The sequence below is a fragment of the Schistocerca nitens genome, chromosome 5 (genome assembly GCF_023898315.1).
Source record: "Schistocerca nitens isolate TAMUIC-IGC-003100 chromosome 5, iqSchNite1.1, whole genome shotgun sequence".
NCBI lineage: Eukaryota > Metazoa > Arthropoda > Insecta > Orthoptera > Acrididae > Schistocerca > Schistocerca nitens.
In genome coordinates, this window is record NC_064618.1 from 481,046,389 (window position 1) to 481,062,215 (window position 15,827).

General features: G+C 36.7%; 1 protein-coding gene across 1 annotated transcript in view; it reads left to right on the forward strand.

Annotated features, from left to right (window-relative positions):
- The window catches only part of LOC126259724 (helicase SKI2W), a 157,750-nt gene that overhangs the window by 68,833 nt on the left and 73,090 nt on the right, over positions 1-15,827 (forward strand). Inside the window, exon 12 of the mRNA XM_049956704.1 lies at positions 9,566-9,843. Coding sequence (XP_049812661.1) covers positions 9,566-9,843 — 278 coding nt within the window. The remainder of the gene's footprint in view (positions 1-9,565; positions 9,844-15,827) is intronic.

The window sequence follows — 15,827 nt, forward strand, 5'->3', positions numbered from 1 at the left end:
AAGATTGCGTAGAAATGTAGGATATTACATCAAGGCGTTGAAACTAGATTGAATAGCATGTACAAGATATTGAATAAATTCAATTCATGCACAAAAAGAATAAAAACCATTGAGAATTTGCTGTTTGGGAAAAACAAAGAGGAAATGATATGCTTGCATCAGCCTGATCTAATAGATGGTGTAATTAAATTCCTGGAATCTTTTCAAGAAGCCACAAATGATATGGAGGGTGAAACAGTACTGACCCTGTCTTTTGTAGCACTATGCACATTTGGTTTATATAGCAACGTCAAAGTGAAGATGACTGTCGTACTTACATTGCTGATAGGACATACAGAAGATTTCCTAAAGGAGAAGGTTGCTAAGAAACCGCAGTATTCTCACTACATGGCTACATTTTTCCATTCATGTTTCAAGCAACTCTTAGTCATGAGTGAGGAAAAGCAAGAAAATATATAACCAACTGTTAGTTGAAAGCTAGATAGCATAGTTGAGGAAGAACTCGAAACAACATCTCATCTCCTCTTATGTGAAAACATTTTGGAGCAGGCAGTAATCAACTTGTGAACTTAAAGATGAATCTGTGAGATATTTGAACATGGATGGCCCAGGCAATGAATTCAAAAACATTCTATCTTGGTGGAAAGCCAGTGGCCGTGCCCTCTCCCAAGTGACAAAAGAAGTTCTGTTTGTTGACACCATTAGTGATGCAAACAAAAGAAATTTTATCAAGACAAGCTTAATTGTATCAAAGGAGCATTGCTGCATCGATCCAGATGATGTCAATGACATTTTGCTAACGGGGTTTGGACGTCAAACGGGCCAACATGGAGCAGGAGAGGCATCACAGGACCTTTTAATTTCCACTATCTATACTTTTACAAATAAATACATAAAACTTTGTCAGCATGACCAAGAAGCATTCAGGATTCACACTCATAGCAGTGAAAGTTCAACAACATTTTTTGTTTTTGTTTTTCTTGTTTTTACATGTGAAATTTCATCATTTTTTCACTTACTATTAGCTGCATTTGCTATAAGAACACTTTTCTTCATAAGTAAGAGAAATTCTTCAATGAATTTTGCGCTGCTTATTAAACACAAAACTCCTTAATGCAAAACTCTAGAAATTTCCAAATCTATTAAAAACGGTGGTAAAAATTGAGATAATTAACTATAAAATTTGAGTTTTTTTTCTAAAATTGAAGTTTAAAATGTAACAGCTCATTCATTCTTTCATAAATTAAATGAATTCTAGAGTTTCATACATCTGTAAGTATGGTTTGTATGCTGTGCAAAATTCATCAAAGAATCTCTCTTACTTATGAAGAAAAGTATACCTATAGGAACAAATGCAGCCAATAGTAAGCGAAAAAATGATGAAATTTCACATGTAAAAAAAAAATTATATTGCTATATTTTTGAACTTCCCATACTATGAGTGTGAATCCTGAATCCTTCCTGGTCATGCTGACAATGTTTTATGAATTTATTTGTAAAAGTATAGACAGTGAAAACTAAAATGTCCTGTGATGCCTCTCCTGCTCCAAGTTGGCCCATTTGATGTCCTACCCCCCTTAATTCATAACGATAACAGGGTCAAGTAGATTTTTTTCTGAAGACAGTCGTACCATAAGAGAGAAAATGCAAAGAATTTGTGAAAACACAGTTTTCTATTCTGAAGATACTTTTAATGCAATCTAGATACGTAGCAGTCATGTTGTTATATTATTTCTTCCGCTTAATAGTCATGAAATGACTTTATAAATTGAGTATGATAACAAACAAAAGTGTTGCTTCTAGGGACATTATCAACAAATGAGTTGTGTGACCATTTTCTGATACTATGATGTTTAGAAACAAAAGAGCAAGTAAATGCAAAAATCGAAATATTGTAATGTATTCATTCAACATCTATGTATCATGCATTCAGTTTTTAATCACAGGTAATTAATTATCACACTTTGCTGATTTCCCTTCTGTTAAGAGTATGATCAAGTTACGTTTGAGCATGTGTACACGAGCCATGAGTTAATCCCTCCCCCTCTGTTGAGCAAATACCAAGTTTACAAGCAAGCTTGATGCATGTGCTGACCACCATTAGTGCAAAGACTCCAGGCTCTGACATACAGTTTTGTAATTGGGAATGTATATTGCAATTCTTTTGGTCTTCTGTCAATTTACTGGTGATGAAAATACCTTATCTCATTAAGATCCGAATAAGTTAAATTTCACCTTAACATTATACTAAGGCATAAAATGCTATCCTTAGAAATAGACGACGTTCTAGAGAATGTGTGAAGGTGGCGAGCCTTTCACAACTGCTCATGATAATTTTAAATTAGCTGTAAAAATTGTGTTTAATATAATTTTCTTTTTATCCTTTCGATAGTAGGAAAAGGGAGAGAAGGAAATGTAGAAGGTGAATATGGATTGGGGGTAAGAAATGAAAGAGGAAGCTGCCTAGTAGAATTTTGCACAGAGCATAACTTAATCATAGCTAACACTTGGTTCAAGAATCATGAAAGAAGGTTGTATACATGGAAGAATCTTGGAGATACTAGAAGGTATCAGATAGACTATGTAATGGTAAGACAGAGATTTACAAACCAGGTTTCAAATTGTAAGACATTTCCAGGGGCTGATGTGGACTCTGACCACAATATATTGCTTATGAACTGTAGATTAGAGCCGGCCGGAGTGGCCGAGCGGTTAAAGGCGCTACAGTCTGGAACCGCACGACCGCTACGGTCACAGGTTCGAATCCTGCCTCGGGCATGGATGTGTGTGATGTCCTTAGGTTAGTTAGGTTTAAGTAGTTCTAAGTTCTAGGGGACTTATGACCACAGCAGTTGAGTCCCATAGTACTCAGAGCCGTTTGAACCATTTGAACTGTAGATTAGAACTGAAGAAAGTGCCAAAAGGTGGGAATTTAAGGAGATGGGACCAGGATAAACTGACTAAACCACAGGTTGTACAGAGTTTCAGGGAGAGCATAAGGGAACAATTGACAGGAATGGGGGAAAGAAGTACAGTAGAAGAAGAATGGGTAGTTCTGAGGGATCAAGTAGTGAAGGCAGCAGAGCATCAAGTAGGTAAAAAGACGAGGGCTAGTAGAAATCCTTGGGTAACAGAAGAAATATTGAATTTAATTGATGAAAGGAGAAAATATAAAAATGCAGTAAATGAAGCAGGCAGAAAGGAATACAAATGTCTCAAAAATGAGATCGACAGGAAGTGCAATTTACCGAACTATCAGTTTAATAAGCCACGGATGCAAAATACTAACACAAATTCTTTACAGATGAATGGAAATACTTGTAGAAGCTGACCTCGGGGAAGATCAATTTGGATTCCGTAGAAATATTGACGTGAGGCAATATTGACCCTATGACTTACTTAGAAACTAGAATAAGAAAAGGCAAACCTACGTTTCTAGCATTTGTAGACTTAGAGAAAGCTTTTGACAATGTTGACTGGAATACTCTCTTTCAAATTCTGAAGGTGGCAGGGGTATAATTTAGGGAGCGAAAGGCAATTTACAATTTGTAAAGAAACCAGATGGCAGTTACAAGAGTCTAGGGACATGAAAGGGAAGCAGTGGTTGGGAAGGGAGTGAGACAGGGTTGTAGACTCTCCCCGATGTTATTCAATCTGTATATTGAGCAAGCAGTAAAGGAAACAAAAGAAAAATTCGGAGTAGGTATTAAAACCCATGGAGAAGAAATAAAAACTTTGAGGTTTGCCTATGACATTGTAATTCTGTCAGAGACAGCAAAGGACTTGGAAGAGCAGTTGAATGGAATGGACAGTGTCTTGAAAGGAGGATATAAGATGAACATCAACAAAAGCAAAACGAGGATAATGGAATGTAGTCGAATTAAGTCGGGTGATGCTGAGGGAATTAGATTAGGAAATGAGACCGTTAAAGTAGTAAAGGAGTTTTGCTATTTGGGGAGCAAAATAACTGATGATGGTGAGAAGTACAGAGGATATAAAATGGAGATTGACAATGGCAAGGAAAGCATTTCTGAAGAAGAGAAATTTGTTAACATCAAGTATAGATTTAAGTGTCAGGAAGGCGTTTCTGAAAGTATTTGTACGGAGTGTAGCCATATATGGAAGTGAAACATGGACGATAAATAGTTTAGACAAGAAGAGAATAGAAGCTTTCGAAATGTGGTGCTACAGAAGAATGCTGAAGATTAGATGGGTAGACCACATAACTAATGAGGAGGTACTGAATAGAATTGGAGAGAAGAGGAGTCTGTGGCACAACTTGACTAGAAGAAGGGATCGGTTGATAGGACATGTTCTGAGGCATCAAGGGATCACCAATTTAGCATTGAAGGGCAGTGTGGAGGGTAAAAATCTTAGAGGGAGACCAAAAGATGAATACACTAAGCAGATTCAGAGGGATGTAGGTTGCAGTAGGTACTGGGAGATGAAGAAGCTTGCACAGGATAGAGTAGCATGGAGAGCTGCATCAAACCAGTCTCAGGACTGAAGACCACAACAACAACACAACTCCTCCCCTGCATGTCATGTCCGTCAGATACTCCCTCTTTATGTCCTATTTTACTGGAATATATGTTTCAGTGTACATTCATTCAGTCCATTCCATTCCATAGATTCCAACGAAGGGAGAAATGCGGAGATGCGAAACAAATCTAGATGTGCATTAACATAAGACAAGCAATTCATAAATCTCAAGTTGTATGCGTAAATTGTTAATGCTAGCTGTGCTTATAGCGAATAAATTAGAAGGAAAATACTTCTTTCAACAGAGCTGCTGTGTAATCATTTATATTGAATACTTGTGTGTCAGCTTAGTATTCACTTGTTTACTCTGGTTTCAAAGAAAGTAGTTGCTTACATATGTAAATACTGAATCTTGTTCGCAATACATTACCACTTAGCATGTAACTTTAGAATGAACACTTAACTGAACTTTTCAATCCATTTATCTAGCTATTCAGATAACAGGTAGGAGTGACTAGTGAGGTTTGTTTTTAATTTTTTTTAAAGTGATTGACATTCCTGATCCCTTTCTTTATGTTAGACAGGGGTTTGTGGGATACCTGTGCACCAGAGTACATAATTCCACTCTGAACTGTAGACAAGGAGGCAGAGTCAACATGAAATAATCATCAAACCACTGTGAGGTGTATGGTGGAGGGAACCTCCCACTGTGCCACATATTAAGGCTTCTCCCTGTTCCATTTGCATGTGTAATGCTGGAAGAATGATTGCATAAACACCTCTGTGCATGCTGTACTTAGTCTATTTTGTCTTTGCAATTACTGTGTGAACCATGTGTGGAGAAGTATAATACATTACAAAGTACCTCACTTAAAACTGGTTCTTGGGACTTTATAATTAGGACAGTTTGTGTCTAGCTTCGTGTTATATGGACAGAAAATAAATAAACAAATGTGTCTGCCAGTTCAGTTTTTTCGGTCTCTCTGACACACTCTACTATGGGTCAAACAAACCTGCAACTGTTTGTGCAGCCCTTCTTTGTGTACATTCAGTGCTCCTGTTAGTCCTATTTGATATGGATCCCACATTCTTGACCAGTCTTTTAGGATGAGTTAGGTAAGTGTTTGTAAGCAATTTTGTAGACTGGCTGCATTTTCTTAGAGTCTTACCCATGACCCATAATCTACCACTTACTTTACCTGCTACTGAACATGTATGTTCATTCCATCCCTACAAATTGTTACAGTAACCTATTTTCGTGTTGACCAATTCTAATTAAGAGGCACTGATGAGTAAATAGTAAAAGTTTTATTTGTCTATGGACCATTCTGTACAATATGTCATGTTTACATGGAGGTTTATTTTTTTATTTTAAATTATATGAATATGTCAATAAAATATATAGTTATCTTAATTTAAGAAGCTAAAAACACTGACAAACACACAGATTGTATTAGTATGATTCATGGAGCTACACAAATCTATTTCAACGAATTCCATTTAGGCCTATATTACTAAGAGATTGTCCTGGATCTAGTTGCAGTTTGCTTATCTGACATCTTCCAGGGCCAACAAGAATTTGATTTTCAATACTTTGTGCAGTTATTGATAGAATTTAAAAATTTAAAATTCTTTCATAATGTACTCATTAAGAGGTATATTCTTGTGTTAAAAGTTTAACACAATAAGACAAGTGTTAAAGTTAGAAACTGTATGTTTCTCTTGAGGCAGCATATCTGGCAGTGAGTGAATACCTGAGCTTTATTCATCCATTGCTTGAGAATGAGAGCACTTAAGAACTTACAACAAGCTTCGCATATAATTTCAAACCTTCACAAAATGATGAAAGGAGAAAAGTTTATCTCATACTACATTTGTGCTGTTGATGCAGTACAACTTTACATCGGGCAAGGCATTTTAATTTATTACTTTGTTGCTGCCCAACACAGTTTTCAGACAGTATCCACATATACTACTAAATGTACTTGCAAATTGTATCATTGTATAACTCCTAAGTCAGGAGATAGGACATTATAGACATTTAGAGGTGTAAAAAACTAGCTTCTGCTTAAAATGCTCTGCAGTAAAACTTCTACATCAGGCATGGAGTTTTGATATATTACCTCTTTATTACTAACTTTATTTGCAACACGCTATGCAGACAGTACCTACATATATCAGTGAATGTATCTACAAAATTACATTCTTGTATGGCACATAGCTCAGGAGATATGACACCATAAGGATTGAGAAGTATGAAAAACTTGCTTTTTGCTTAGAATTGGGCACAAATTATCTAGACCGTATCCAACCAGTGTTTAATAATTACAGAACTTTGTGACTCCCAACAAAGTTTAAGCATCATTTCCAATCTTTTATAAACTATTGTGGTTTTTATGTGTAAAGTCAAATATTTAACATATTAACTCATTTGTAATCAGATGTTTGAAGCTGTTTCATATGCGGTAGCTTCACTGTTCAATCAGGAGTTTACTGGTTCTTATCTATGTTAAAATAACAAAAAAGAACAATGATTGCATACAGATGAATATAACATATATTAAAGTCAATTGGTGCTTTCTGAAAAATTTTACACACATTTATACTGTTACGTACAAATGTACTACTTTAATTTTTAGCTGCAAAACATTCTTCAACACTATATGGATGGATATTAACCAAGTGGCATTTTAGTTCACTTTTGAAAACAGCAATATTTTCTGTCATTTTTGTATAGTGTGATAAACAATTGTATAGAAAGCACCCACCATTTGCAGGCTACTCATCAGTTAATTTGGGCTGACTTCCATCATTGTAATAATCGTTTTTACATATCTTACAGTCCTGTGTATCTCTGTTTAACAATGCAGCACAGTTAGTTTTTGCGGAAGTAATTGTTTCAGACACCTATAGTGATGATACTGTTAGTATGCTTATTCCCCCGAATTCAGTTCTGCAGGATTACCTAGGAAATCATTTTGTTATATACTATACAGCTTTCTTTTGTAGCTTCAGTAATATTTTGTATATGCACATTTTCAGTAGTTCCCCAAACCAGGATATCATATGATAGTTCAAAAGGACTAGCCTGTGGTACAATGTTAGTAATGTTTGTGTGTTCACTGACATGGTATTTTTCCCATGAAAATACTCTTGAACATATTTTATGACAGTTGTTATTTATATTATTCTCCCATCTCAAGTACCTATCCACCATCATGCCCAAGAATTAATAATTTTCTGTCTCACTTAGATGCAAATCTCCAAACTTGATAGTAGTAGTGTTCAATTTATGTGCTTTGTTTGTGTATGCGCAAATGTGTGTGGAAGTGATTTCATGAATTCAAAGGTACTTAAAAAGGTCTCTGCAGTTCAAGGGCACCCATATCTGGGGGCCTGGGGAGAGGGCACCCCATCCCACACATCCCCGAAAAAATAGTCAGATGTTTTTCTTCCAAGAAAACCATTTAAAAGTCAGTATTACACAGGTTTTTAACAGAGTTGGAACTGGAACCTTTTTTATTGCTACTTGTGAGTTGCCATCAGTCTTTCCAAAATACTAAAATACTCCACACTCACAAGTCTAGCACACCCCTCCTCCCCAACAACATAAGGGCATCCTTCTGCAGTTATCTACTTGATACAATATTTTTACAGCTTTTTTTCTGCTGAATAAATATTTCATGTACTTTAGATGCACTGCCTACAAGAATTATTCTACAAGACATCAGGCAGTGAAAATATGAAAAAATAAGCCAATACCCTAAAAAAGACAATTCTAAGAACATACCATACTGGACTGAATGTAATATTTTTTTCTATACTTTCACTCCATTTTAACTTATCTAGCTGGGCCACAGGGAATATTTTACACATAGTGATTCATTTTGTATGTTACCATTAATTTCTCATGAAGTGAAGGGAACAACTTACTAACACACACACACACCTACCTCTGTACAGCAATATTGTGCCGAGCTCAATAATTTATGAAGGCTTTAGAACAAGAGTGGGCCCAGTATCGATCATTGTGGAGCCTCTGTTACATTGCTCCGTTCTGTGGCTTGTTTCATACCTGTGACACAGTCTGTGAATGAGAACATCTGCTTTCTGTTGTGAAGGTAAGATTCCATCCATGGAAGAGAGGTGCCATTAATGCCATAAAATTTTAGTTTGCTAAGTAGAATATTGTGGCCCACACATTCAAAGGATTGTTCTCTGTATAAAATATGTTAATCTGAGAAATTACCATCCGTTATCCTTGCTTTTGTTCAGTTTTACCCTTGGTTGGTTTCAGGGGAAATGAGATTCATAGGACTGTAAAAATGTTTAAAAAAGAGTTAAATTTTCCATCTCTGCTCTGTTTTATAGATCTCTTTCCAGCATTTTTTGAACACCATGATCGAGTCACTGTTCATGATTCTGTGATACAGTACTTTTCTTCTTGATCTTGTTAACATCTGTCCATCATGGTCAAATAAAATATTGGTTTTATATCTAAATCACTGAAGGCATTCTCCAATGTGTTCACACTACCACACTCTTCTGTAGACTCATTTAAATTATGGCAAATATAATTTCTTTGCTCTTTCACATTAAAACAGACCAGAGACTTAAAAATATTTAGTGACAGTCCTATGGGACCGTTTGTGCTAGCTTTACATGAATGTGCACTTAAACACACATCCATGCATACCTTACTAACTTTATTTTTCTGTTTCTGCTACTGCTGCCCTATTATGTATTGGTTTATGTCTATAATGCTTAAAAAATTAATGTACCACACCATACCATATTTTTGAAATATAACGAATAAAGACAACCACTCACTGCAAAAGTTTGAATGACGAACTACAGTGCTTAGTTTCGTCTTTGTCTGTCAGTGTACTGCTCAGCACTTCTGTGTACTGTGAGCAGTTGTCTATGTTCACAACATTTTTCATACTCACCCAGGATTTTCCGTTATCACATTGAACATATTTATTTTTTAATCTTTTACTGTGCATTTGTTTCTTTTCTTTCTTTTTGCATATATCATATGGATATAAGTGTATATAAGAATGTGAATTTTTCACTGTTTTAGGCAGTCCAAAGGAATTGGTGTCCAAATTTCGACTGACTTATTCAATGATACTGAGACTTTTACGTGTAGAGAAGATTTCTGTGGAAGACATGATGTCCCGATCATTCATGGAATCTGGGAAAAAGCAAAAAGAGGAGAAGATAAAGAAAGATTTGCAGGAAGTGGAAAGTAAATTGGCTGAGCAACCTTCACAGTCATATCTTGGCTCCCTCTTCTCAGAAATGGCAGCATTTTATGATGTAGCTACAGAATATATTGAACTGTTGAACACATTGAGGGTATGTACTTGTTGTCTTTGCTGTTAGTTGATAAAATGACAAGATTGACATGAAGAGAAAAATTTCCTTGGGCCATGTTTGTAATTTCATATTTGATTTCTTCTTCTTACTTTATTTATTTATTTATTTATTTACTTATTTATATCTGAAAACAAAGATGATGTAACTTACCAAATGAAAGCGTTGGTATGTTGACAGAGACACTAACAAACACAAACACACAAAATTCAAGCTTTCGCAACCCACGGTTGCTTCATCAGGAAAGAGGGAAGGAGAGGGAAAGACGAAAGGATGTGTGTTTTAAGGGAGAGGGTAAGGAGTCATTCCAACCCCGGAAGCGGAAAGACTTACCTTAGGGGGAAAAAGGGACAGGTATAGACTCGCGCGCGCCCACACACACACACACACACACACACACACACACACACACACACACAAGCAGACATATGTGTTTGTGCGAGTGTATACCTGTCCCTTTTTCCCCCTAAGGTAAGTCTTTCCGCTCCCGGGATTGGAATGACTCCTTACCCTCTCCCTTAAAACACACATCCTTTCGTCTTTCCCTCTCCTTCCCTCTTTCCTGATGAAGCAACCATGGGTTGCGAAAGCTTGAATTTTGTGTGTGTGTTTGTGTTTGTTAGTGTCTCTATCAACATACCAACGCTTTCATTTCGTAAGTTACATCATCTTTGTTTTTAGATATATTTTTCCCACATGGAATGTTTCCCTATATTATATTTACTTATTTATTTACTTTTAAATGTGACAAAACATGCACGAGCTTAAAAGTATGAGACTGTACATATAATTCTTTTGAAACCCAAATTAACAGCATAACACTGTGGATTTAAAATGCACACATTCTTAACTTACACAGTTACATTTATAGGAAAAAGCACTAATAGTACAGTGCTTTAGATCTTATTTTTACTCAGCTCCATGATTCAGTTCTGGGTCAAATGGACACTTGCAGATGCCATTTCTTCTGAGCCCTCTTAAATTTTTCAACCACCACCTTTTTGAGCTCAGTGATTAAAAAGGAGTCTAGTACATGACTCCTTTGATTCATGGATTGCTTTCCATAGTCTGTCTCTTCTAGAGTATAAGTGAAAATCTTCTCTCCTCCATGTATTTTATCATGAAATTCCATATTTCTGCTAGTAAATTTTATGTCCTCTATTACTATTTTAATTGTTTAGTACATGCACATTGTGTATACAGTTGAAAATTAAAATTTATAAATAAATCTTTGCATGTAGTTCTCAATTTGACTTTAGCTACTATCCTCAATGCTTTCTTCTGTAATATGAAGACTTCATTCATGGATATTTGACATGTTCCCCCGTAGTAAAATATCATATGACAGAAAATGGTACACATGTCCAAAATATATTATCCATACTCTTTCTAAATTTAGATATGAGGTTATCCTTCTTCAAGCATATAAACTAGTTGTTAGTATCAGATTTATTACACTGAACTAGTGTCCTTTAGAATGAATGACAAAAGACAGAGAATGCATATAATGATGAACAAAGAGTAAATGTGTACACATCTCTGAAAACTAGAAACTTTATCCTTAAGCATGCTGAAGCTAATTGGAAGCACGGAAAACCTTTACAACAACCTTGCTGTTTCAGCAATTGTGTATGTCCTTTTACATTATTAAGTTTTGCAAATAAACTTATTTTTGCTACATGATGTCACCAGTTTAATCAGCATCTGAACAAACTACTTTAGTTATCTAACACTGCTGGAGTACTTTATACCATCATCTTCTGTTTCAGTCAGATACCAGAAAACTCTCTTTACCACTTGCTGATATGCCTTATTATGATCATTCAGAAAACAGCTCACACTGTTGACAAATGAAATGCCTGGTTGTGGGTGGATAAGAGGCAAAAGCATAAGTGATCTTACTGCTCATGGTACAGTATTTTCTCAACCTTGGATAGTTTTCTTGGTGGATAATAAATGTACATTAGGATCGACTGGAACACTTAAACCATTTGCATCACTCATTCCAAACTCTTCAATTATTATTTTTGTGTCAGTGTCCCATATTAACATTTTCTTTCATGCGTGGTCTCACTCACTCCCACTTCCATCTCTGATAGTAATCTCACGAAACAGTGATCATCTCTGATTATAATACAAAAAGATTTGTCTGGTGATGTGACAGCTTTATGAATCGCTTCTCTCTATTTTGATGCCATAAGCCCATCATCTGCATATAATGCTAACATCACAACTACACCACTGATTTTACCATGTAACAAATGGGGATCAGTGTCATCTGTTTGAAAATTAAGCTGAAAAAGAAAATTTAAAAACTTCTTGTTTTAGCATGAAGGAACCTGCTTGAGCTTGTATAGTGACATCTCAAGCTTTCAGACTACAGGATACTTTGTGACAATACCACCCCCTCAGATAGTTGCCATGTAGAAATGCAGTGCCAATGTGAACTGCATCATCTCTAGATCTTATTATGTGACAGTTCCCAGGAAAACTCTTTAAGAGTCATACTGTATAGTTGACATACTCCTGTTTGAAGCTTTTCACACAAAGCTGTTCTTTCTAGAGAGCAATCTTGCCTTTGGCATCAGATAGGACTTTGAAAGATCCACTTTGAGCCAGTAACTTGCTGACTACTCGTTTTAGGAACAATCTTCCAAGTTTTGTTCTCCTCATGAGATTCCAGTTCCTTTGCACATTGTGTTTCTTGAGCATTTTGAGTTAGGAACAGAAACTGCTCCCCTGAAACTATTAGACGCATAATATTTGATGAAATCAGCTTCACATCTTTCTCACTTAAAATTTCTAGACACAGAACATTCCCTTGAGAACGATGTAAACATGTGCAAAGGAATAAAAGACTGTGTGCTGTTCAGAAGCAGCAAAGATAGTAAAACATCAGGCATATGAAAACATTATATCAGCACAACAGGGTATACTACACAACACTCCCACTCTTGTTTGTTGGTTTTAGAGACTCAATCAATGCTGATTTACAATTAGCCTGAAACTTTTCTTCTGACAGTGCTTCTGTAAACTGGGTGCCAGTTGATCTTCTGGCTTAACATAAGGAACAATAACAGTATCATAATTTATTTTTTCAGGAACATAATGGGAATTTATATCGATATGTTTAATCCTTTTGTGATGTTCATTGTTTCTCATTAATAGTAATGCACTTTGGTTGCCAACAAGAAATGGTGTAGGTTGCCCCATGTTAACTCCAAGCTCTTTTAACAGTGTACAAAGCCAGTTGATTTCAGTAACTGTATCAGATGCTGTAACATAATCTGCTTCTTTCATAGATCTGGCTACACATTTTTGCCTACAAGATGTCCATGTAATGTGTCAGCTGGTCAATGCCTGTTGTTGAATAGGGAGTATCAATATCTCCAGCAAAATCAGCATCTAAATGCATATGAAGTTTAAGCTTATTACTATAGTGTTCAATTCTGCTGTCTGTTGTGCCTTGAAGATATTTTAGGATTTGTTTAACACCAGTCCAATGCTCAGGCCCAGAGTTGTTAAGAAACTGACTGACTTAACTTGGCAGAAAAATATCAGGTCATGTCACTGTGTCAGCAAACGTCAGTCTACCTACAGCCTCATGAAATGGAACATTTTCCATAGATTTCTTGTCTTCATTCACTAGGCACTATCCTAAATGCAACAGTAACCTTAATCTGCAATCAGTGGATGTTGCATAGGGCCTGCAACTGTTCATGTTGAATTTTTCTGAGGATGACTAATGTAGCCTTCTTCATAGATAAACAGTTCTTTACTTTCATGGTCTTACTTGATTTCCAATCCCAAAGAGTAACTGGGATTGTCAGCCACAATTTCAAAACACATTTTGAATTATTCAAGTATTTTATTTGTAATTGCTGTTGCTTTACTCATAATCAGTCCAGCATCAACGAAAATAACCAAAAATACTTCTTGGTCGTCAGCTTGAGCACAAAATACTCAGTAATCTGAATGAAGCTGTTTGAAATCAAAACACTTAAAAAAAATTGAAAAAAATTTTGATTCCAGCATCAAGGAATCTGCTTCAGCAAAAAAATCCTTTTGTTTAATTTTTGTACTAAATTTGCATTTTCACTAATGAAGCCTTCAGGATGTTTCATGAATATCTTCTTGCAAATCACCATTGAGAAAATAAGTTTTCATATAAAATTGCTTCATGTCCATATCTTGCACTCCTGCCAAAGCCAAAAGAATGTGAATTGATCCATACCAAACAGCAGGTGAATAGGTTTCTCCATAATCAAGTCTAGTTTTCTGAGAATAACCTTTTGCACATAATCTAGCTTTATACCTCATTAAGCTACCACTCATTTTACGTTTAATTTTGTGAAACCACTTACAACCAACAGTGTGGCAGTCTGGAGATAGATACACTAAAACCCAGGTATTATTTAGATCCAATGAAGATATTGCATCTCTCATTGCTTCACATCTTTTTTCAGAGCCTCCATGCCATTGCCTCCTTGAAAGTTTGCTCATGATCAATAATTGCTGCATAAATCAGATAATTTCAGAAATGAACAGGAGCGCAAAACTCATCATGATGCCTGAAGTTTTTTCCCTGTTTGAGAAGCCTAATCAGTAACATAGGCTCCATGGTCTTGCACAAATTCCTCTTTGTTTTCAACAGGTTGTTTAAATTCATGTCAGGAAACTGTATTCGTATATAATGTTGTTGGCCTTGAGTTCTGTAGGATATCCTGTGGCATTTTCATTGAAAATAACGTCTTGTGACACAGTTGTCTTCCTTGTTACAGCCTATAATTGTTACTGTAATCAACCAGTACCATCTTCTTTGAGTTACTTGGAAATTTAGATTGAAATTGTTTGCCAGTATGCATAAAGCATTCAGCACCAAATCTTCTCATATGCTTTAATGCTCATTTCTTCCTAAACCATTTCTCATAAAGTATCTCCACTGACAAAACCGTTTGTATGAATTTCTAGTGGGGCAATTGGTTTCTCCCACCACCCTTACATATAATGATGGCCTCCGTTTGGCCACTGGTGCCGTTTACACTAGCTCAGTTGAGAGTCTGTTTGCTTGAACTATCACTGTCCTACCACTGTGACTTTCTCCTCAGCAGGTATGCATGCCGTTTGCCATGCTTGGCCAGCCATCATATGCCGCCTCCTTCGCTGACTCCTTTGATCACCAGTATGGGGTGCGTCCTTCTTCTCTGTTACCTCCTGGAGTCTGCTTTTGGCTGTTGCTCTGGTGGCTTAACTTGACACTAACTGCAACTTTCCTGGTGGATGTGAAACCTTCACGACCTTGGCTTTGTGCAGCGGCCCATGTTCACCTTGGACTTCATTTGCTTCCTAAGAGCTTACTCCAGCCCCGCTCAGTCACCTTCAATTTCATGACCTTCACATGGAACTTTGCAATACTACTTTTGTGTACACTGATGGCTCTCGGATTGCCCATGGTGTCGAGTGTGTCTTCATCATTGGCACTGACGTTTTTCGGTATCAGCTTCTGGTACACTGCTCAGTATTTACAGCAGAGTCCTTTGCCCTGTATCAAGCCACAGAGGACATCCAGCGACACAGGCTTTTCAATTGTGTCCTCTGCTCAGACACTCTCAGTGCCCTTCAAAGTCTCTGTGCACTGTACACTGCTCATCCCTTAGTGCAACGGATCCAGGAAAACTGTCACTTGCTGATTCTATATAGAGCCACTGTGATGTTTATGTGGGTTCTTGGTCATGTGAGTCTGCCAGGAAACGAGGCTGCTGGCACTGCTGCCAAGGCTGCAGTCCTCATACCTCAGCCCACTAGTTCCTATATTCCCACTGATGATCTCTGTGATGCTGTCTGTCAGGAGGTGGTGTCACTTTGGCATCACCATTGGTCCTCCCTTCGTGATAAGCTCCACATTATTAAGCCTCTCCCAGCGGCTTGGACGACCTCCTATCTGCCCTCCTGCTGTGAGGAAGTCA